The 21,993-nt window shown below is 42.4% G+C and overlaps 1 protein-coding gene across 1 annotated transcript; it reads left to right on the forward strand.

Annotated features, from left to right (window-relative positions):
• The first annotated feature begins 6,614 nt into the window (after window positions 1-6,614).
• Window positions 6,615-21,697, forward strand: gucy2g (guanylate cyclase 2g). The gene is made up of 22 exons (XM_036544477.1): window positions 6,615-6,995; window positions 7,539-7,887; window positions 8,696-8,820; window positions 10,401-10,583; window positions 11,304-11,448; window positions 11,870-12,005; window positions 12,597-12,700; window positions 12,913-13,079; window positions 13,300-13,446; window positions 14,052-14,135; window positions 14,342-14,446; window positions 14,698-14,769; window positions 15,272-15,440; window positions 16,306-16,461; window positions 16,810-16,987; window positions 17,223-17,363; window positions 18,210-18,402; window positions 18,595-18,769; window positions 19,208-19,306; window positions 19,962-20,053; window positions 20,902-21,009; window positions 21,572-21,697. The coding sequence occupies exons 1-22, from the start codon at window positions 6,615-6,617 to the stop codon at window positions 21,695-21,697; spliced, it is 3,435 nt and encodes a 1,144-aa protein (XP_036400370.1).
• Window positions 21,698-21,993: the final 296 nt, after the last annotated feature.

The raw sequence follows: 21,993 nt of genomic DNA on the forward strand, positions 1-21,993 counted from the left end.
AGAATAAACATCTATTGCATGAGTTCTGTCAGCACAGCTGTGATCTTTCCTTTCTCCTCCTGAAGAGTTTCTTAAAGGTATGATAAAAACTACAGATTCGCTTCCTGAGCTATACTTTGCCTGCTTTTTCTCTCAGTAATGCGAGCTCAGATCATAATGATGGAGCAAGTACAATGGCATGCACGCCGGTGCCGGGGCACCACTGCTGAGCCCAACAAAAGTTCATTCTGCATGGCAGCATGACCCGGGGAGCACCGCGCTGCTCCGCGCCCGTAGTCTGCCGCCCCCACCGCGGGCGAGCGAGAAACAGCAGCCCTTTATCTCTCACACCCTTACGTTGGAGAGGAGTCGAAACGGGAGGGAACTGCGTACCTGTGTTCCAGAGCGCTCCCTCAGGTGGGTCACCGCGGGCCGTCAGCGCAGAGAGCGGCAGCAGGTGTGGAGCGTGCCTCCCCAAAGCGTCGCCGTCAAAGAGAGAGAAGGGCAAGGAAGCCCCATCCTGGGCTTCATAAAAGGGCAGACTGCGCACAGGTGACCTTTAGAACATTGGCTGCAATCTCCTCAGAGATAAAGCGCAAACCAGCGGTCTCATTGCAGCACCGTGAGGTGGAACATCTTTAACTTTAACTTTAACAGTGTTTTCACGTAGATGCACATGGATCTTTAAGAGACGTGTGTCTTTAATGTTAACAGTGTATTCATGTGGCTCCAAAAGGGATATTTATTATAAGTGTACCTTTAATATTAACAGTATAATCATTCTGACGCACATGGATATGAGAAGTCTGCCTTTAACACTGTATTCATACAGACACACATGGATATTTTGTGGCATGTGTCTTTAGCATTTGCAGTAAATTCACACAGATATGCATGTGTATTTACTGAGGCAGTTCAGGGTATGTCAAGACTGCTGTCCAATGGTAGTGTTCAACCCAGGATTCAAACCAGCAACATTCTGGCAACCAATTCAGTTCCCTAATAGCAGCTACTCTTCACACTACCACTTCTACTACAACTACAAAATATATTTTGACATCTGATATCTGAACACATCTATAAATCAAGCTTTCTATGTCTTTTGGTTTATTTAACATACTCCCAACAGTACCTGTGAAAAAGCAAGTTTAGCCTGTGACATTCACATCATGAATAGAAGTGGGTCAGAGGTCACAGGGACTCAGCTTTATCCTGTAAAGTCATGGCCTCTCCTGGCCTCCCTTTGGCCCCATCCATTGCCTTGTATCTGAGGAGCATCTGACTGCTGCCATATCAAGATGGGAACATCAAAAGAGCATGTTACTGAGTTTGGCCCCGCCCCCTGCAGAGTTTCTTCACAGGTACAGACGTGCCAAGCGCAGGCTCCCGATGTCTGGGCCGCCGGCTCGCTGATACAGCGGTGCGTCTGGCATCTCCACACCTTTCACAACATCCGCTCCCCATTGCACAACCGCGGTTTTCCGCCCGGCACAGGAGTCTCGCAGGGGTCCATAAAAACGGTGTCAAGGTGAAGCAATGGGGCGAGCCATGACGCTATCGCTCTAAAGATCTCTTCGAGGCTTTACAGACTCTGTCAGGTGACGATCCCACAGGTGAGGCTGTGTGTAGGAAAGGTGACATCATCACTCAGGCGGCCCTCTCTCTTTGAGCCCTGTGCCATAGGCACTGTAACTTAGGTAGAGTGGGTCACAGCCCAAATTTTCCTGTTTACAGCTCTGTTTAATCTGAAGCACCATGACAAGCAGCATTTCCTCATCTTTCACTGCAGATAGCCTGCAGTTTGAAATGTGGGCATAATGTGAGAATAAATTTCATAGCCTTGCAATGTTCTCTTCCCCTTCACATTTGACTGCTGTGAAATTGGAGAAAAAGGAAAAAGACAAGAAAAGATTTAGTCATGATATCGCTACTTGTTTGATTTGCTTGGGAGTATGGAAAATTTTAAATCTGTGGCCTGGTTTCAGAGCTGGCACTTTTACCTGAGCTCATTTTCTGCAGAATAAAAGCATTTTCAGCTGAGGAACATTTTATAGGGCTTTCTTCCACCTCTGTGGCAGCGGTGCAGCCTTGCAGCCAGATAACGTGGACTGACCATCATCACCATTGTCAGCACCATCATCTTCATCATCATCATCATGTGAAGGAGGTAGAGGAGGAGCAAGAGGAGGAGGTGGAGGAAGTCAGCAATGATGATGATGATGATGATGATGATGATGACGGTGAGGCCCACATGTACATGGCTGGAGGCACCCTGGTCCAAAGGGAAATGGGGAAGATTGGAGGTTTGGCAGAGATAATTGTACACCATCTGTGTGCCTCCATCCTGTCATTAACACATCCCAGGGCATGACACGACATGACCCTCTGAACACAGTGAGAGGCGCTGCACTAAACTGACTGGACATCAGTCATCACCCTGGGAAACCTGACGGACAGCTGACCAGGGCTCCTCTGCAAGGCAATTCAAATGCATGGAGCAGGAGTAGCAGAATGTAGAGAGTAGGAGCAGTGAAACGTTTAGAGGAAGAGTAGGCTTTGCAGTTGGCTTGGGTGAAAACCCTTTGTTTAATTAATAAAAGTGAAGTAAAATCACACAGTAACTAATAAACAGCAGGATATCGAGAGAAAGAGTAAATATGGAATATGACTACAGCTGATATCTAAATCTCTAACTGCTTGCAGGAATTGGACAACAGATGAAGATCAGGGCTAATCAATAATTAGGGTCTTAATAATTTTGTGATAATAATTTTATGATAATAACTTTGTAAGAATTGTTAGCTGACAGACTGTAACCCCCAGTGCAGGACTGCTGTTAACTGTATTGCAGAGGTCAGGTGTGGAACAGGATATCCTTTATCTGGTATAATCCCACTGAGTTACCTCAGAAGGAGAATTCTGTGGAAGAAATGGTCAATGCAAACAAAGGGCAATGAATTGTGTATGTGAATGGATATGTGTGAGCATGTGTGTGTGTATGTGTGTGCGTGCATGCATGTTTGTTTGTTTGTGTGTGACGTGGGAACATCCCATTGAAAAATAGAGCTGGTGACACACAGGCTGTGAACAGATGTGAGGAACTCTTCAGTTCAGTCCAGGTTTCCTGCACTGTGTAAAATGCCTACTGTCTGCATGGAACTGTGAGAGGTACCAGCAAGGTGACCAACTGTAAAGAAACAGCACCCCAAATCAATGACCCAGGAATCAGCCTGAGAAACCTGTGCAGAAGCAATGGGGTTTCAGATGGAAGCGTAAATTAGCTGACCCTGGATCAGGGTCTGGGGCAGTATCACTGGTGGAGCACAGACCAGCAGTGACACAACTGTTTGAGAGAGCGCACACAGAGAAATTGTCCAGGTTGCGATAATTTACTAATTTATTTGTTCAGTATGTGTGTGTGTGTCACACACACATACTGAACGGTCACACAGACCACGAGGCATGTCAAAACACAAAGAGTGACCTCGTGCAGTGTGTGCACCCTCGGAGCCCCAGGCAATTAGCACCAGATTAACATATCACTGTGGAGGTGGAGGGACTGCCCTCACTCAGCCAATTAAACTCCAGAATTGATGAGATCACATCGCAGGTTAACCACTGGGGACAGCGAGGGGTCGTTCGGTTCTGTGGATGCTGGGTATTGCCTACCCCAACGAGTAATGCCGGTAATCCACGTCAACCGATCACACTCTGATCGCCTGAACCTCTGCGCGAGTGCGACGCTTTTCCTTCGTTTCGTGTAAAACGGCTCCGTACCGCATAATCCACACAATACAATTAAACATTTTCACCGCTGTGTATTTTTAATCGTAATTACATCGTTGGACCATATTCTGTCACGAGAAAGAGAGATCCTGGACACCCAACTTTCCACTTTGAGGCTGCCATATTTTGCGTTTTAGACAGTCTTTTGTGTAATATTTTCCTCTACTTTTAATGGGCTTTGAGTCTGGTAACAATGTTGCACTTTAAAGCAAACGGTGTTTCCGCTGCGCTTTCTTGGGCAACAACGGTGTTTTTTTAAAAAGCTCAGCTAGCAATAGAAAATTGGCTCAATCATTTTAATATCAGACAGTTAAATGAAGAACTGGAGGCTGCGTTTTCCACTGAAATTTGGTTTTATCCCCGGCCAGCAAAAGAACCGTCGCTTGTTTGAGACTCGGCGTTTAACAGAAGTTTTACAGTATTGAAAACTGTAGGTGGGAATTCATTCGTGATTTACAGCGTGGAACGTGCATTTCACTCAGTAATCTCCTTAAAAAGCTCTCATTAAAGCTGATTTTTTTCCCCAATAGCCGAAGCACAAGCGAATGTCATCCACAATTTTTATGACATGCAATTCATTCAGTATTGTGCATGAGAATCACCTGAATTTAAACAAGACTGGCACACACACCCACACACTCCTATGCACAAACACATACACATAAACATAAAAACACAGACACACACATGCACAAATACAGGCACACACCAGATGTTTCCATGCAGTTTGACTGCTGCTATAATCATAGCAAAGATGGAAGAGGTGCTTCTTTTCTGTCCTCATCTAACAGGACTAGATAATGTAGGAAACATATGTCTTAAGATCTACAAAACACACCTCCAAGCAGTGACTGTAAAGTGGCCTTTGCTCTTTCCTCTGATAAGTGATCCATATGCACTTACCTGAATTTACAGAATTATGACTGGCATCCGAAAGGGCATTTCAGGTAACGGACTGAAGCTTTTTCTAGGGGTGTCTCAGGATGATGTGTGCCTGCATCCTGCATCCTTCACACAAACTGCCTGGCAACAGTGAGCAATCCATTCATTCAGACAGAAGAAAAAAAAGAGAATCATTTACTGTTTTTTACAACCGTTTTCAAACTTAGGTCAATACCATGCACACTTTTTCAAAATTCTTAACACAGTGTGCTTAACAACCATGCATATGAGCACATCAGTTAATCTTTCATACAAAATGCACTACAACCACCAAAACAATTCATAATTCACCCAGAAGTGACTCATGCTGCCATAACTATAGCAAATGCTCTCTCCCAGCAAGACTAGTTTGTCACTCAAAATGCAACGGAGTAACAATCAGAAACAACTTGAAACATTGCAAAATGCATATGTTATGTATTGCCATATACTCTGTTTTTGCATAGATTAGTGCTGCATTGCAAACCAAACAAATAAATCTGAAATGCTGTAATATGCCTCATGACAGCTCTGTGCTACCATTTCTGAACGATATTATAGTACAACAAAAAGTCTGCAGATGCATTTCATTTCTAGTACAGTAAGTGACACAACAACACATGATACTACCACTACAAGTCTGCTGTAGCCCTAATGCTGATCCATGGTGTCCTCTGTATTTTGAGTCAAAATTTTATGACTTTCACATTTACTGCAACATTCTCCCTTGCCTTGAACCTTTAGAAAAAAAAATCTTTAGCATATCTTATCCACCCTTATAACCACCTACACCCCATAATATTTGAAGCCAAGCAGTTTGACACCAAGAACAAACTTTTTGCCTGTCACAATACTGTAGATACCACTATTGAGTGTGGTAAATTTACTGTAGTTGCAGTCTTGGGTCACTTTCAATCACTGATAGCCCATGACTTACATATACAGCAGTAATAGTGGAAAAATCTCTTCAGCGACAACTACATCTATATTTTGCCTATATACATGCACATTTCAGTGCAAATATGATCACTTTTGTATAGATGGTAACAAGGCTGCAAACAAAAACTGAAGAAACTTTCTGCTAAAATCAGAATAATCTGTCTTTTTTCAAGCATATAGTTTCATTTGTCTGTCAAAATGCATATTTCAAGATGCATATTTCCATCTACAGTGATCTAAATTTTGTTAGGTTTTGAACTGAAAGTTAACTGTTTTGAACAGAGTATCTAAATGTCTGCAAATTTGCTTTAGTTGTAAAGAATTTTGCTGGTGGTGAACATTGACTGAGAGAGGTATTCATTTTCGGAAGAAGTGGTGGCTGAATGCGTTTTGTATCAAAGCAATGCAAAATTATACACAGTTTAGTTCACATAGTCTCTTGATATGGTGAATGTGTTAAGTGTTCTGAAAAAGTGGACATGGTATTGAGACATGTGTGAAAATGATTGTAAAAAAACTGTAATTAAGGTCTTTAAATTCTTTAAATTCCCTAACAATGTATACCTCCACTCTGTAATTGAGCTGGGAAATAAAGAAATCTAATGTTTGATATGATTTTGCAGATTCTGTTTGAGAAAGCACTCAAGAATAGTGGCTGTCATGCCTCTTTCCTCAGGGCAAACATGCATGTGACAAATGACAAGGTCTGGACCAACAGCAGCATTACAAAGGCAATGTCCTCACAGGGAGATAAAGACTTCCCAATAATTTTATTGAATTTGTTTTGGTCTGTGGTTTTGATCATATGAAGAATGTTTATGAGGTTTAGAGAAATCCCCGCTGAGCTTGTGCTTTTCTGAGGAGCTGATGGCGCTAATTAATTTCCCTCAGGAGGCCAGACTGCGCGTCTTTGGAGGGCGGCATGGCCCGCCCCACTCTCTATAAAGGGTTAACCAACTGCACACATTTTCTCTTGTCCAGGGAGGACGATGAAGATGTGTAGTCTTCAGAGCGCTCACAGTGGCGGGTGGCGGGCGGCCAGCGCCGGGTCGTGGTTACAGTCGGTTCTCTTGGTGTCTGTGCTATCTGTGGCGGTGCACGTGGTGGCGGGTGGATCCAGACTGCTGCTGGGGCTCCAGGCCCCGTGGAACGCCTCGCACCCCTTCAGTGCCCTCAGGCTGGGCTCGGCCGTGCAGATCGCCCTGGACAGGGTGAACTCAAACCCGGCTTCCCTCGGCAACCTCACCCTGGATTACGTGTACGCAGACTCCGACTGCGATGCCAAGACGTCCCTCGCCATCTTCATCGACCAGGTGTGGAAGGAGAACATCTCTGCCCTCTTCGGCCCCATCTGCCCCGAAGAGGCTGAGGTACTGAGGAGGAATCAGGGGCTGGTTCAGACGAACCACCACACACACTTCCATCACACATTTAACACAACCTCTAATGGTGAAGCATTGTTACTGCAGCATTGGGCAGACAGCCAGTCAGCCATTGTCAATGCAGACAAACTTTTTTTAGTTAGTCCAAATAATTTTTTAACGAAAGTCATAAAAAACCACCTGGAAGATTTAAATTTCTTATTTTGTTACTGGGCTGCAGAATGCAGGTATGAGAGAGTGATAATCACCTATCTTCATAGGATTCATGCTGCGTGGGTTATCCACTTTTTCAGGGACAGCTCTCACTACAGCTGCAGTAAAGTGCTTTTGTTCACATTAAGTTCTCATATTTATGCTGGCCTGTGCAAAACTCTGCATGGCCTATTTTTAAACAACACATGGGTCGCTGTCACATTTTAAGCTTTCTCTGTACTGTGTGTGCTTATGAGCATATATATGTATATGCATATGTGTGTATGTATTTACTTATTTATATTTACACATTCATGTTGTAAACATGTATTTTTTCAGGTTACTGGTCTCATGGCTTCCAAATGGAACATCCCAATGTTTGGCTTTGTGGGGACAACTCTAAAACTGGAAAACTCTGCTGTGTATGACACATATGTCAACCTAGTTCCCCCTCTCAAAAGAATTGGAGAGGTCCTGATTAAAACACTGGAGTTCTTCCAGTGGAACTATGTGGCCATGATTGGGGGAAGGTCAGATTCAAACAACTGGGACAAGCTTGACGAGACCTGGAGGTTTCTGGAGAGTCTGCTCAGAGCCAGGCTCAACGTGACAGCCAGCGTCAAGTTTGACACCAGCAAGCCTGACCTTGTCCGTGAAAATGTGGCGTTCATCTCCACAGCTGCCAGAAGTAAGCCCCTACCTCCTCTCCCAGTGAGAATTCCTGTTTCAGTGAGAAAGTTAACCCTTTGCCTGCTGCCTTGATGTGCTCCCTTTGAGATGCAATGAACTATACATAAATAGTTATTATATAAGCAATGCACACTGAGATTATTTAAATATTAAAAACAGAAAAAGCAGAAAACAGCCTGGTGTTTCAAGTTTTTAGGGTGAAATTAATTTATCATATTGCTGATATTTAATCAATAAAGAAGGTCAGGCTCCTGCATCTTTATTTAATCAATAAAGAAGGTTGGGTAACCAACATCAAGAGTGCAGACTTTTCTCTCTTTATTGATCACACTGGTTGAGGCCAAGACTTCAGAGAAAGGCATAATTCATTGAGTTTTCTCTAATAACCTGCATGCAGAGATAAAATACCAGCCAGACACTGCTGGTCTTCACCCATATACTCCTGAACAGACACATTCCCTGACAAAACGACAGGCAATTTAGGCCAATATATAGGATCAAATATAAAATCCGTAAATGTAAACAATATTGAGGCCAAAATCATTTTCCCTCCATGTGTATGAATATTTAAGCAAAGATTGTAGAATATATTTCCTACATGTTTTTCTGTCATATGTTATTATAATGCAGACATAAACTTGTAGCTTATCCAGTGAGAGGTTTTTCTCCTTATTTCCACAAATGAGGTTTTTGCAAGTGGTTCTGTTCACATCACTTGCCAGGTGCAGCTGTGTTGCCTCGCATGGTTCTGATTGCATAACTTGCCAGGTACAGCCGTGTGGTCTCAGTGTGCCTCTTTTCCACAGTTATCGTTGTGCTCAGCAGCACTGCGGACGCCACCACACTGATGCTGGAGGCTGAGAAGCAGCACTTGACGAATGGAGAGTATGTCTTTTTCATTGTTCAGCAGTTTGAGGTCAGTGGCACTGTGGTGAGTAGTCGGTATCAATAGGACACAGGTAACCTGTTGTCAAACTGTCCACAGCTGGTGCATGCATTACGTGAAATACACTGAAACCCTGATATTGTGGGCCTTTATCTCTCACAGATAATCACACCACTGCAGCAACATTACGAGAATGCTGTGCAATGCTGGAGCTTTGAAGGGTAAAAAGTTAACACTGCAGCGCATTAATTTCAGTAATTCAATATCCCTAGACATTGCCATTAAAATTAATCTGTGTGGTGTGTTTAAGCTTGAAGGTTTATGTGAACATTGATTTCACTTGCAGGGTTTAAATTTTATCTTCTGGCCTCAAGCAGGTGTCTCCATCTGAGTTCTAGCAGTATCAGGTTGTAAAGTGATGCTGTCACTGCAGTTCTGTAAACTGCTCAAAAATCTAAAAAAGTTTTAAACTGGCCAAATGGACAAGAAGCTAGAGCATGTTTTAGTGTAACATGTAAGCATACGAAGCTGTGATGTGACTGCTTAAGTCTTCTGTATTGTGAGCAGTTAATACCTGCCCTGAGCATCCAGGGACTTTCAAGTTATTTTACGAGCCATTATGTTATTTAAGACCATTATGACTGTTATAATCATCAGGGCTGATCAGGTGGGTCAGGTTTGCTCAGGTGTATTCTTTTGTAGTTGCTTATGTATCTGGGATAGTCAATTAACTTTTGTGTTATTTTATGCTTTTCAGAAATGTGTGTGTGTGTGTGGAATTTTCAGGTGTAAATTCAGATGTTTGTGTGTCATGCTTTGCCCATCCCATTGATCAAATCCAGCCCAGTCAACAAAATGCATTTATCATTAAAAATTCAACAAAAGTTCCACTGCCTTAGTAACTTCAGAAGATCCATTATGACAATTTTTCAGTGTTGACTCCTTTAGATTTCAGTGATAGCTGTGGAGTGGAAAAAGCAAGTCAGATGTAAGGCCTGTTCACATGTAAAATTCCAGGCAGGAGTACCTAGGTGTGATTTTTACCTGCATTTGACTCTGGTACACAAAGCAAAGTTGAGTGCAATCTCTGCCAGTGTCCCTAACATATGTGTCTATGTGCCAGAGTCCATGACTCTCTTATGCATCGCATATGTCCTGATGTGAGCGGGCTCCACACACAGGAAATCCACCTAAAACTCAGAGAGCAAACAGGAAAAGCTAAACAAACACAGTGGGAAAAGATCTTCACTATAATGAGCACATATCACCACCCCGTTTAACACGTAAACCTCGGCTTACAGTCTTCTCCATAGACGACACAAGCGTTAGCGTAACTGCGGCTGAATTTTACACCACCTTTGCACTGAAACCCTATTTCCTCTTCAGGCAGGTATCCCAGAACTTTAAGACAGGGGACCAGCTGAAGCTCGCTTCAGAGGAAAATATGTATATGTGAACATAGCCGGTGCAAACAACTTCCAAAGCGGGCTAATTTACAGAAGAAAACAAAAATTTCTGTTGTCCTGTAGTGTATTTGCAATGTATTCTGTTACAAAGTATGGTATACTAATACATACAAATTATGTTCATTTGAGCTGCCATGAAATTTTTTCTCACCTTATTAGGATAATATCTGGAAATATGCGTTTAGTGACCAGAGGAACCATACTGCCCTAAAGGCCTTTCACATGGCCTTTGTGCTTGCCCAGAAATCCTATGATGGCTACGACTACTACGACTTCTTTCAGCAAGTCTATGAAAGGCTGAAAGGGGCGCCGTTTTACAGCAATCTGTCCTCAGACAGAGAGGTAACCAGATAACCCTGTGTTACAGTTAAAATCATTTTCCTGTCCTTCGTTTGATGATTTGCTTTCTTTCTCACATTTGATCAGGAAAGACAATTACATCTATGGAATTAGAGTATGAATGCAGTGGAGTTGCATAAGAATTACTGTCTGTTTAAATGTATTGTTACAGATACTGGGGTGGCTTAGAGTGATGGTTATGTTGTTATACATTATGTGACTGAGTGTAACCCCTGATCCTGACTCTACCCCCACCATGCCACAAAACCCAATTTCAACTCTCAACTCTTAAGTGATGATGTGGGGCTTAATAGGAAAGGATTTACTTGTTTTACATGTATTTGTGCATTTACCAAGCAGTTAGTGCCCCTGGGATGTAAAAGGTGACCCCATTTCTCCATGATTCATCCTTTACCCTTAGTGAGATATAGTTAAGCACATTTCAAGTTATGCAGTATAAAGGCACACAGTAGATTCAGGTGACATCAGTGATCTTGCCGTGTACAGTTTAAGAGTCTGATACAGGAAGTGACATCATCCCCCGTGGTCAAGACAGGAAGACAATTGGTTTTCTGAGCTGGTGACCCAGACCTTTAGTTAACCATGCTTCCTGCCCTGAACTCTGCTGTGAGGTTTAGTTTCCTTAATAGGGACCACAGCAGTCACGCACAGTAGCTGTAATCACATGTGTCTTCATGCCCCGCCTCTTCCGGTGCATCGCAGGTCAGCCTGTACGCAGCCTACCTCCACGACGCTGTGCTGCTGTACGCCATGGGCCTGCAGGAAGTGGTGAAAGATGGCAATGACCCCCGTGATGGACAAGAGCTGCTCCGGTTCCTGAGAGACAAGAACAAGATCAGGTTCTATGGTAATCCACTCCTTACCTGTGCTGTCTATGGTGTCCCTTTGCATTAAATTCCATCCATTTAGCAGACGCTCTTATTCAGAGCGACTAACGTAACTTGTATAGGTTACAATTTTTACATATTGTCCATTTATAGAGCTGTATATTTACTGAAGTGATTATGGGTTAAGTACCTTGCCCAAGGGTACAACAGTATCGCTCTAGCAGGGACCTGCAGCCTTTGGGTTTTGAGCTCTGCTCCATACCACTACCCCTTGTTTAGGGCTGCTTGCTTGACTGGCTAGCTACACTCATGTATATCCAACACAAGCACATCAGCACAGCTGAGTGGGTGAACTGATAGCTACCCAAGCAATAGAGAGGTGGAGGGAGGGGGTGCGTGCGTGAGCTGCTCTCTCAGAGGGGCCCTCTGCCTGACCTCCAGGGGCCACAGGGCTGGTGCATTTCAACGCGGCGGGAGAGAGGAACGTGGACTACTCCATTTACAACCTGCAGACCTCAGAAGGCCACTCCAAGTTCGTCCCCATACTGCACTTTGAAAGTCACACGAAAATGCTGAGGTGAGGCTGTCTACACATGCTGTTATGGAGCCCACAGTCCTCTCTGGAGCTCTGGGCAGCTGTGTGCTCTGATTTCCTTCTTCTTAGTTATGATTTGTGTTTTCCTGCCACCCTCTATTCTTTTCCCCCAGACACTGGGGTCTGATAAAGGACAGAGCAATACACAATGTGTTATTGAAATCATCCATTATCAATACATTTTTATTTTAGGCTATAATAAATTTTTACAGCTGGATATTTTCACCAGAACAATTTAGCAATGCCAAAAATGAAAAATTCAGATAAACCAGTGCTGTCACATACATTTATAACACTAAGCAACCACTTGACCTTTAACCACATGTTTAGAAAAGGCTACCATAACATTTACCATTTAATAGACCCAAGAAGAAGCCCAATAATGTGTGATCAGTGCAGATAAATGCATGAATGATCTGTCATTTGTCTCTAATGCTGAATTACAAGTATATTTAAAGAAAAGAAATGTACCAAGACAGGTCACAGGTTGCCTCTCCACAGGTTAACACAGCTGAAGTCTTTTGTACCTAATTTTCCTAGTCATGTGTATGACTATTATATTCTCCATTGCAGGCCCACCACCAAGTTCCACTTTGTGATCTGGCCAAAGGGGAAGCCCCCAACAGATAAACCAACCTGTGGATTTAACAACGAACTGTGTGAATGGCTGAACCAGGGTAAATGTGAATGAAATTGTAAAAATCTGAAATAAGTGTCTGGACCAGGATAAATGATAACTCATACCACGTGCTGCTCTAAAGAATAAAATCCTGTAATGAACATGGTATCATTTATCCTGGTCCAGACACTTATTTCAGATTTACATTTCAGATACCTGATTGTCATGAGGATCGTGGTTCTTACAGTGTTCTCTGTGCCTCTCCGGCAGACATGTCTCTGGTCGTCCTGTTGGTCGCGCTGCCCATGATGGCGCTATCTGCCCTCGTCTTTATTAGCTTGCTCACCTTGCAAAAGCTCAAACTGCAGAGCCGACTCGACAGCGCCAATTGGTGGCGAATCAACTACAATGACATCACCATCATCAAAGAGCCAAAGGTCTATCCCTTTTGCCTGGTGTGATACTGATTTAGTGCAGGTCTTTAATCCACTTTTAATGGCTAAATCTTAATAAAACTACACATTTCGCCAACACACGTGCGCACACATACTCTCGCTCTCACTTTCGGAACCTGTAATTATTAATTATTATTAGTAGCACGCACCATTTTGGTTAAAACTTCTCTCCCTCCTCCCGTCCGTTGGTCCAACTGTCCAGGGGACGCAGGCGCTGTCTCTCAGCACGGGCGCCAGCACGTACCGGAGCCGAAGCAGCGGGTCCCAGACCATCGCCTCGGTCAACAGCTACGGTCTGAGGGATAACATGGGTCGGGAGCACATCTACAGCACCATCGGCCTGTACCAGGCGAGCACCCACCGAGCGCACTGTAACCGATACCACTCTAACATACGCACACCCTGACCTAACCCTAACCTTAACCATTGGCCTGTACCTGCGCAGCGCACCGTAACCGAGACCGCTATAACATGCGCACTAGCTGGCAACTCCTCACGGGTCTGTGGCGTGCTGATCTGGGTGGCTAGGATGCCGTGCTGCATGAAGAACCGTTACCGATCGCTTTATTTCCCTTTGAGCTGCAAAGAACACGGGATGAAACCAGGCAGAAACCATTCAGAGAGCGCAAAAAATATTCCGGCGCCGGCCTTACTGAGAGGGCAGTCGTAGTGGGTTTGCACTGCGCAGGGCTGCGTACATGAACGCATTCATACGTGGTAAATAATATTATCAGCACTGTCCTCTCATTTCTGACTTAATATCAGTTCTGATAACAACTTGTAATTAAAATATAATAATAATTCGATTTTTTTCTCAGATGAATGCAATAACCACACAGCATGGATTAAGTAAATCCTATCTTGTTCTATTTGTGTTGCATTCAAAAAGCGGACAGCAAATGGCATAGATGTATGGGGTCTTTTAAAAATCACAAACACGTATTCTCCTTACAGGGAAATCACGTAGCCGTCAAGTACATCGAGAGACAGATTATCAGCGACACCAAGAAGCCTTCGATTCTTCAAGAATTTCAACTGGTAAAAATTCACTGTGTCTAAAGTTATGAAACCTACAAATCGTTCACTACTGCATAACGCAATGTTGTTTCGTACCGAGTATTTCAACTGGAGTTCTTCGCATATGCTAAAATTTGTGTCAGGTTTTTTTTTTAATTTTAAAACATTTTAAATCCTGTGATGAATTAAAAAATTTTAACGGACTTTTAAAAATGTCATTGAAACAGATGCGAGAGTTGAAGCATGAAAATTTAGTTCAGTTTTTTGGGGTTTGCATTGAGCCCCCCAACATCTGCATCATCACGCAGTACTGCAGGAAAGGAAGCCTAAAGGTACGTGTCTCTCTCCAACCTCGCAAAAGCAACTTTCAGAGGGAGATTGCCCAAAGCGAGCCTCAAATGAACATCAGATGATCCGGATATCATCACAGACAAAGCATGTGGGAGCTAGCCATGCAAAAGTTAATTATGTTATTAAGACTTCTTATTAATAGCTCTCAGGTAAGGGCAGGTCTGTGATATTTTTCAGGATTAACAAAGGAATTTATGTAGACACTGACTAACTGGTTTCTCCAAATCCCCAGGATGTTTTGCGAAACTCTGACATTGATCTGGACTGGATGTTTAAGCTGTCCTTTGCCTATGACATTGTCAATGTAAGTAAAGTACACACTGTGCACGGCGTTCGATGAGTCATTCTGTTTGTCCACTGTGCAGGTTTTCAGGTTCACTCTGTCCACTTGCTCCATAGGCTACTCCATGCCAGCACTGTGCAAAGCTGTTTCAGCACCTCTGGAAGTGTCATAGATTTATTTCAGCACTTTATTTCATACTATTCAATTAAACACATTCAGTTGCTGTGGGAGGCACAGCAACCCTGTAAATCACGAAAAGGCCGCACAGTCTTTGTTCCTATAAACATGAAATGAGCCGTGTTTGAGTCCACCTTGCATTCTCAAAATGCACTGCAAAAATACCCCGTTGATATTTTAGATCAACTGATGACAGTACTGATTGGAAATGGCAGGCTGTCTCTTCATAGGAAGAGACGCGTCAGTGTTACACAAAGAATACTGAAATTAACTCCAAAGTGTACAACCATCCAATAAATGACTTCTAAGAAGCATGCAAGCAGCTAACTCACTCACTGGCTTGCAGGGTATGGAGTTTATTCACAAGAGTAACCTGAAGTCTCATGGCAACCTGAAGACAACCACCTGCCTGGTGGACAGTCGTCTGCAGGTCAAACTGTCGGGGTTTGGACTGTGGGAGTTCCGTCACGGAACCAAACACAGAGTGATTCCTCTGGAAAACCCAAAATACGAAGGTAAGGTTTCCTGGAGACATGAAAGTATTCCAAGGGTTTTTTTGGTCAGTTGGCATTTAAAGGCAGGCCTGGTTATACTGTCATACTGTCAAAAATTATTTAATGAATGTGTTACTAGTCAGTAATCAAGCAGTTGTGCATAGCCACATTGTCAGGATTAAATACAGGCTTATCTTACGTAGTATACTAGTGGAAATATGGGCACTTCAAACTCATACATACACAGTGCTGGGTTGAATTATGCAACACCATGTCATACTTCCACTGAAAGGAAAGAACAGTGTGCTGTAACTCACAGAAATAAACAGCTACTTTTAAAGATTCAGATTGCTTTCATTCAACCAGTCGTTACTGCCAGGCCCTTTCATTCAGCCAATCAGCACAGTTGTATGCTTTCATTTAGCAAGTTAGCAGTGTCAGGGCTTTCTGTCAGTCAATTAGTCTCACAAAAACAGTGACAAGTGGACTGATTTGCTATAGCGTGGTGCTCCAGAGTTTCACGCCAATCACGTTGTCACATAGGGCTTCTGGGTGTCTGTGTTCTGCTATTTTTTATTGAGTACCCTGCATGCCACTATTATGTTTTGAATTTCAACTTTGATTGCATTCGAATTTGAAAGTGAATGCATTGAGAAGTTGGTTGCATTTGAGAAGTTAAGTACAGATTACATTTTAACTGAATTTCAAACATAAAATCCAATTTCAAGTTGTGATATTCAATCATGAAATTCAGATTCATTGATTTAATTTCTCTACTTAAGTCACTAAAATTCAGATTTGATCATTTAAGAACCAATCCAATTCAAATTCAGTTATCCAAAGACACAGCTTTAACTCCATGTATTGGGCCTTCTGCTGGTTTCAGAGATGTACTGGATCGCTCCAGAGCTGCTCAGACAGGTTCAGTGCCCGTTCAATGGCTCTCCTAAAGGAGACGTGTACAGCTTTGCCATCATAATGCGGGAGCTTATCTACAACTGTGAGGTGGGACCATACCACGATGTCCAGATGGAGCCCAGAGGTGATGCACTACCCAACAGTAATCATGGCTATTATTCTAATTACAGTGATGGTGATTATGATGAAGATAATGATGATAGTAGTGGTGATTATTGGTAGTAGTGATTTAATAATCATAGTTTCCTGACCAGATGTCTATATGAAGGGTGATGCTGTCTATAATGACTGGATGTGAACAGAAACATTCAGATTCTTGCTTAGCAGCAGTATTGTATCAGCAGTGCCCCCCATCAGGGAACTGAATCCGTAACCTCTTGGCTGCAGCGCCAGGCCATTAATCGTTGCATGAAGTCATAAAGTGGTGTGAAGGAGTCTCATTGTGGGGTGTTTGCTGTGTTTTCCCCTCCAGAGATCATCGAGGCGATCAGGAACCCGGGTTCGGGGCCTCCTCTCCGCCCCTCCCTGACCACTCATGCGTGTAACGAGGGCCTGGTGGCCCTGCTGAGGGCCTGCTGGAGTGAGAACCCCGACCAGAGACCCCCCTTCGCCTCCATTCGCCGCCGCCTGCGGGAGACCAGCCCAGAGAGGTCTGTCTGCGGGGGAGTATTCTTATTCTTCTTCTGAGACGATGATTATGTTATTATTACCCCCCTGCTGTTGAACCATTTTAAATGAAAATGATGGATGGTAAACAGTGTATGAGTGATGTGTATGTAATTTTTGTGCTTGACCACATTTATGTGTTTGGCCACACAGTCATTGTTATTATTATTATTATTATTATTATTATTGGTTATTAATTAAACATTACTTTCATTTCAGTCACATTAATATTCTCGACAACATGGTGAACAAGCTGGAGAAGTATGCCAATCACCTGGAGGAAGTGGTGGAGGAGCGAACCAATCAGCTGACAGCAGAGAAAGCCAGAGCAGACAAGCTCCTGTCCAGCATGTTGCCAGGGTAACAGTAAACTCATGGTTCCATGGTCTTACAGAATGTTTATATTTGGATAAATATATGAAATAACTGGAATACAGATCTGGAGTGAGAAGAATTAAATTCCTTATAGAAATGTATCTAAAAGATACATCAGGTTCAGACAATTTTAGAGGAATTATACTTTAAAATAATTGTGTAAAAATGTTCATCTATGGTATTTTGGTGCTCTTGTATGGTACAGCTTCCTGTGATCTGAAATCACTGTATTGGTTATAGGATTCTAATGTATGCCACCCACATGGTTATATGAATCCAAGTCACATATCCAGAGTGGAATCCCAAATGAAGTCTGTAATTATATTAGAATTTAATCAGAGCTTATTATTATGTATTATTTCTGGGAAAGTAGTCTCACTGTCCCTGCCTATGATATCTCTCACCAAGACTCTGCTCTCAAAGGGCATGTAGTCACATTCATTCATTAATAGAACATCTGTGCTGTGTCTCCCCAAAAGAGAGCATTACAGCACTCCCAATTCAGGAAGGAGCGCATTACAGCACTCCTAATTATATTACTCATTGTAAAGGTACATTAGAGTACTCACTGCTGATTTATCTAAAGTTACATTAGAGTAGTCAGTGCTGATTTATCTAAAGTTACATTAGAGGGCTCACTGCTGATTTATTGAAAGGTACATTAGAGGGCTCACTGCTGATTTATTGAAAGATACATTACAGTACTCACTGCTGATTTATTTAAAGCTACATTAGAATACTCACTGCTAATTTATTTAGAGCTACATTAGAGTATTCACTGCTGATTTATTGAAAGTTACATTAGAGTACTCTCTGCTGGTTTATCTAAAGGTACATCGCAGAGCAGTTGATGGCGGGGAAGTCTGTGGAGCCCAGAAGTTACGATCTGGTGACCATCTTCTTTTCGGACATCGTGGGCTTCACCACCATGTGTTCCATCAGCTCTGCCCTGGAGGTGGTGACGCTCCTCAATGACCTCTACAGCCTGTTTGATGAGATCATCAAACTGTACGATGTCTACAAGGTATGGCCAGCCGTTTCCTCTTCAGAATGGAGATAATGAAATGCACACATTTTCATACATTGTTGTTATATTTTTAGATTGTTTATTATATCTAATTAGCCCATGTTAAATGTGATTTCTCTGTATATTAATCTGTTAGGACTGTAATAGACTGAATCTGAGACTCACAGGTGTTTTAAACCTGTAAAAAAGGTGGAGACGATTGGAGATGCCTACATGGTGGCCAGTGGTCTGCCCATCAGCAACGGCACCAAGCATGCTGAGGAGATTGCCACCATGGCCCTGCACTTCCTGGGTGCCATCACCACCTTCAAAATCAGGCATCTGCCAAACGAAAGACTGGCACTCCGCATCGGGATTAACTCAGGTACCCAACAGCATTTTCACACTGTGAAGCTTGCCTTTGACTCAGTGCTTCTAACGCAGAGAGATGCCATTTGGTTTTTTTTTACGTTAACTGGAAGAAGCTGGCTGGTCAGCACCCAGTCCCTTTGCCAGCTTCCTGCTTTTGGCAGTGATTTAGTAGCATTACACAGATCCACATCTGTGCTAATTTACTGATACAGAGTGAAAAAAGCTTAAAAAATAATGTTTTCTTAAATTATTTACTGAGAGCTGAGAACACAAGGGACAAATGTCTAAATGTTGCCATGCAGATGAAACACTTGGAAAAGGAGAGGAGGAAAGAGGGGGATCAGGTTGTGATAATATGCCTGGTGATTTTGGAACAGGCTGGACCAGGCCTGGTTTAAGTATTTGACTGTACTTTGCTGTATTTTGCTCATCTCACGGTACTCTCTGACAGGGCCAGTGGTGGCGGGCGTGGTTGGCACCACCATGCCCAGGTACTGCTTGTTCGGCGACACCGTCAACACCGCGTCCAGGATGGAGAGCAACAGCCTGCGTCAGTACCCTCTCTCTGCCCTCTCTACAGCACGCTGCAACATTTTCCCTACGTTGCTGTGACATTGCCACTGCATTTTAGCATTTTACCACAGGAGCGTTAAGAGAACCTAACCTTGTGTCACTGTCATACGATATGTTTGTGTGAGGTGGATGTATACCTGTGGTGTTTCTTCAATGTGGTCCTGATGATCCATTCTGAGCACTGGCTTTAGCTAAACGTTTGGATTTCACATTTTCTTCAGTGTCACGCGTTAGTTCCTTATACCAGATGTAGGCTGGGGGATGTGTGTTTGTTCTAACAACAGATTACAGGTAAAATGTGTCTTAATTTTTTTTATCTCAGCTACTTAAACAAATTAGTAGCACTGACATGTATTCAGCTTAATGGATTAAGAGTAATTAGCTGTTTAATGGGGCCTAGAAAGGGTAATTGAACCACTAATTAACTTTTATTGGGACAGCTGTACCCAATTTGTTAAAGGTGAAGATATTATCAAAAATATTGTGAACTCTAATTCGTCTTTACAGCAGCAGAACACACCTCCAACGGTGTGAGTGTTTACAGCTGAATAAATGTAAGGAAGTCAAATAAAGGTCAGTGTTAACTGCTCATCATCAGCAAACCGAGAGACACGTGGTCTGTTCCTCTCCAGCCCTGAAGATCCACATCTCTCAGAGCACAGCTGATGTCCTGATGGAGATTGGCACTTTTGAGCTGGAACAAAGAGGAGAGATCGAAATGAAGGTAACTTTCCTTTTTACAGGTTTAATTCAGAAATAAAATTGTAAGTGAAACTATCTCACCTAAATATATCTGTACAGTTTTCAAACATAGTTCAGTATAAATATGCAACAGCTACAGTTTATTTTACATTAAGATTAGAATATTGAAAATTGAACATCAACAGTTATTTTGTTTGTACATCATAGCTTAAGAGATACTGACTCTAATGTATTAAACAATTTTAGGACAGTATGTATCACAGACAGCATCTTGAAGTACAGTACTTGCGTTAAATTACACGCATTTAGCAGACACTCTTATCCAGAACGACTTCCAGCACAACAGAGCATAAGTGTATCATAAGTGTATAATGAGGTCTTACAAAGTTCTCTGAAACTTTATTATATCAAGCCATGCTGAAAGCTGGAAAGTTGCTAAGATATAGAACTTGTGAAGTAATGAATTTTGCTTGTAAAAGATGTATTTTACATTGCATTTTAATTTGGGGCCTTTCTTAAATACCATGAAAAACATTTATTAATATGTTTGCGAAATACCAAATTGTAAATTGTAATTGTACAAATAGGTAATCAACTGCCCACTAAAATAGTTTCATCTTACTTTTAAATGATAATTTTTTCATGTATTGTTCAACACCTATTTAGTATCTGTTTAGTCTCTGTTTTAATAAATATGTATTTACTAACTGATTAGCTGTAATGCAATTATCAGCAATTTTACAGCAGTATATACAGGCAAGATGCAAAAAGGCTGTCCTAAAACTGCAAGATGAATTGGACCTGCTCCCCCTTATAGATGGTGTGTGTGTGTGTGTGTGTGTGTGTGTGTGTGTGTGTATTTCAAACAAGGGGAAAGGTATCCAGAAGACCTACTGGCTGAAGGGAAAAGAGGGGTTTAGGATGCCTCCTCTGGAGCACAGCTCCCCTGCTGGTCAGTTTCACAAACCACAAGGAGAGGTATGATTTCATATATAGTTGCATTTGCTTAATTGTAACATGGATAAGGAGGATCATTCACCTGTACAGGCATGAGGGGTGGGCTATGGGGGCTTCAGCTTTGGTCCTAAAGTCCAAAGTACCCTTTCCTGCCAGACCTGCCATTGCTAAGGCGTTCCCCTTTTTTAAATTGGAGCCCATGTGAGCAGCCCTGCACCTGCACATTTGCCCACAGCAGTTAAATTATTCTCACCTTTCTGTCTCAGGGAAAACAAATAAATGTTGACATTTTGAGGATGTTGTACTTTCACACATATGAAAATGAAGGATGTATTTCACATCATCATGAGTTAGCTACACACAGTGAAGCATACGTTTTGGAATATGTGCATAGAATTACATGCATAAAACCACCAATAGTGTATGAAGTCAATGGATATGGCATATATATATATATATATATTTATATATATATATATAAAATTAAATGTATTTTTTGCATGTGTTGATGTTGTCTCATGTGAAGAACACAGCATACATGTTGATGAAACATTGATGAAACATTCTTTTGCATGTCGCTCAGGAGAAGAAGAAGCTCCCTGTCACCAAAGGATCCGAGGACAGAGAGAGGGGCAGAGCACAGAGAATGATGACAGCTGGAGCCAATGAGATGACAGCACTCGTGGTTCCGCCCCCAGAGAGACTATAGGCTGTGTCAGGCCTTGGTTCACTCCTATTGGCTGTTCAGTTCTCAAGCCATCCCCCAAGCCCTGAAAAACATGGTTTTCATGACTCCGTGTGAGAGTGATGGGTGCATTTTCAGGGATAACCTGTGGATACTCTGGTAAACATCTGTAGTAGCTGGTAGTGGAATACAGAATATTACTTATTACCTGTGGTGGTTTCTCTATACAATGTGCTTGTTTAATATAGAGTTTTTTTAATGGACCTCAGATCAAAGGCACATTAAAAATGAATATCTCCAATATATTTGTATGCGACAAA

This window comes from Megalops cyprinoides, chromosome 1 (genome assembly GCF_013368585.1).
Source record: "Megalops cyprinoides isolate fMegCyp1 chromosome 1, fMegCyp1.pri, whole genome shotgun sequence".
Taxonomy (NCBI): domain Eukaryota; kingdom Metazoa; phylum Chordata; class Actinopteri; order Elopiformes; family Megalopidae; genus Megalops; species Megalops cyprinoides.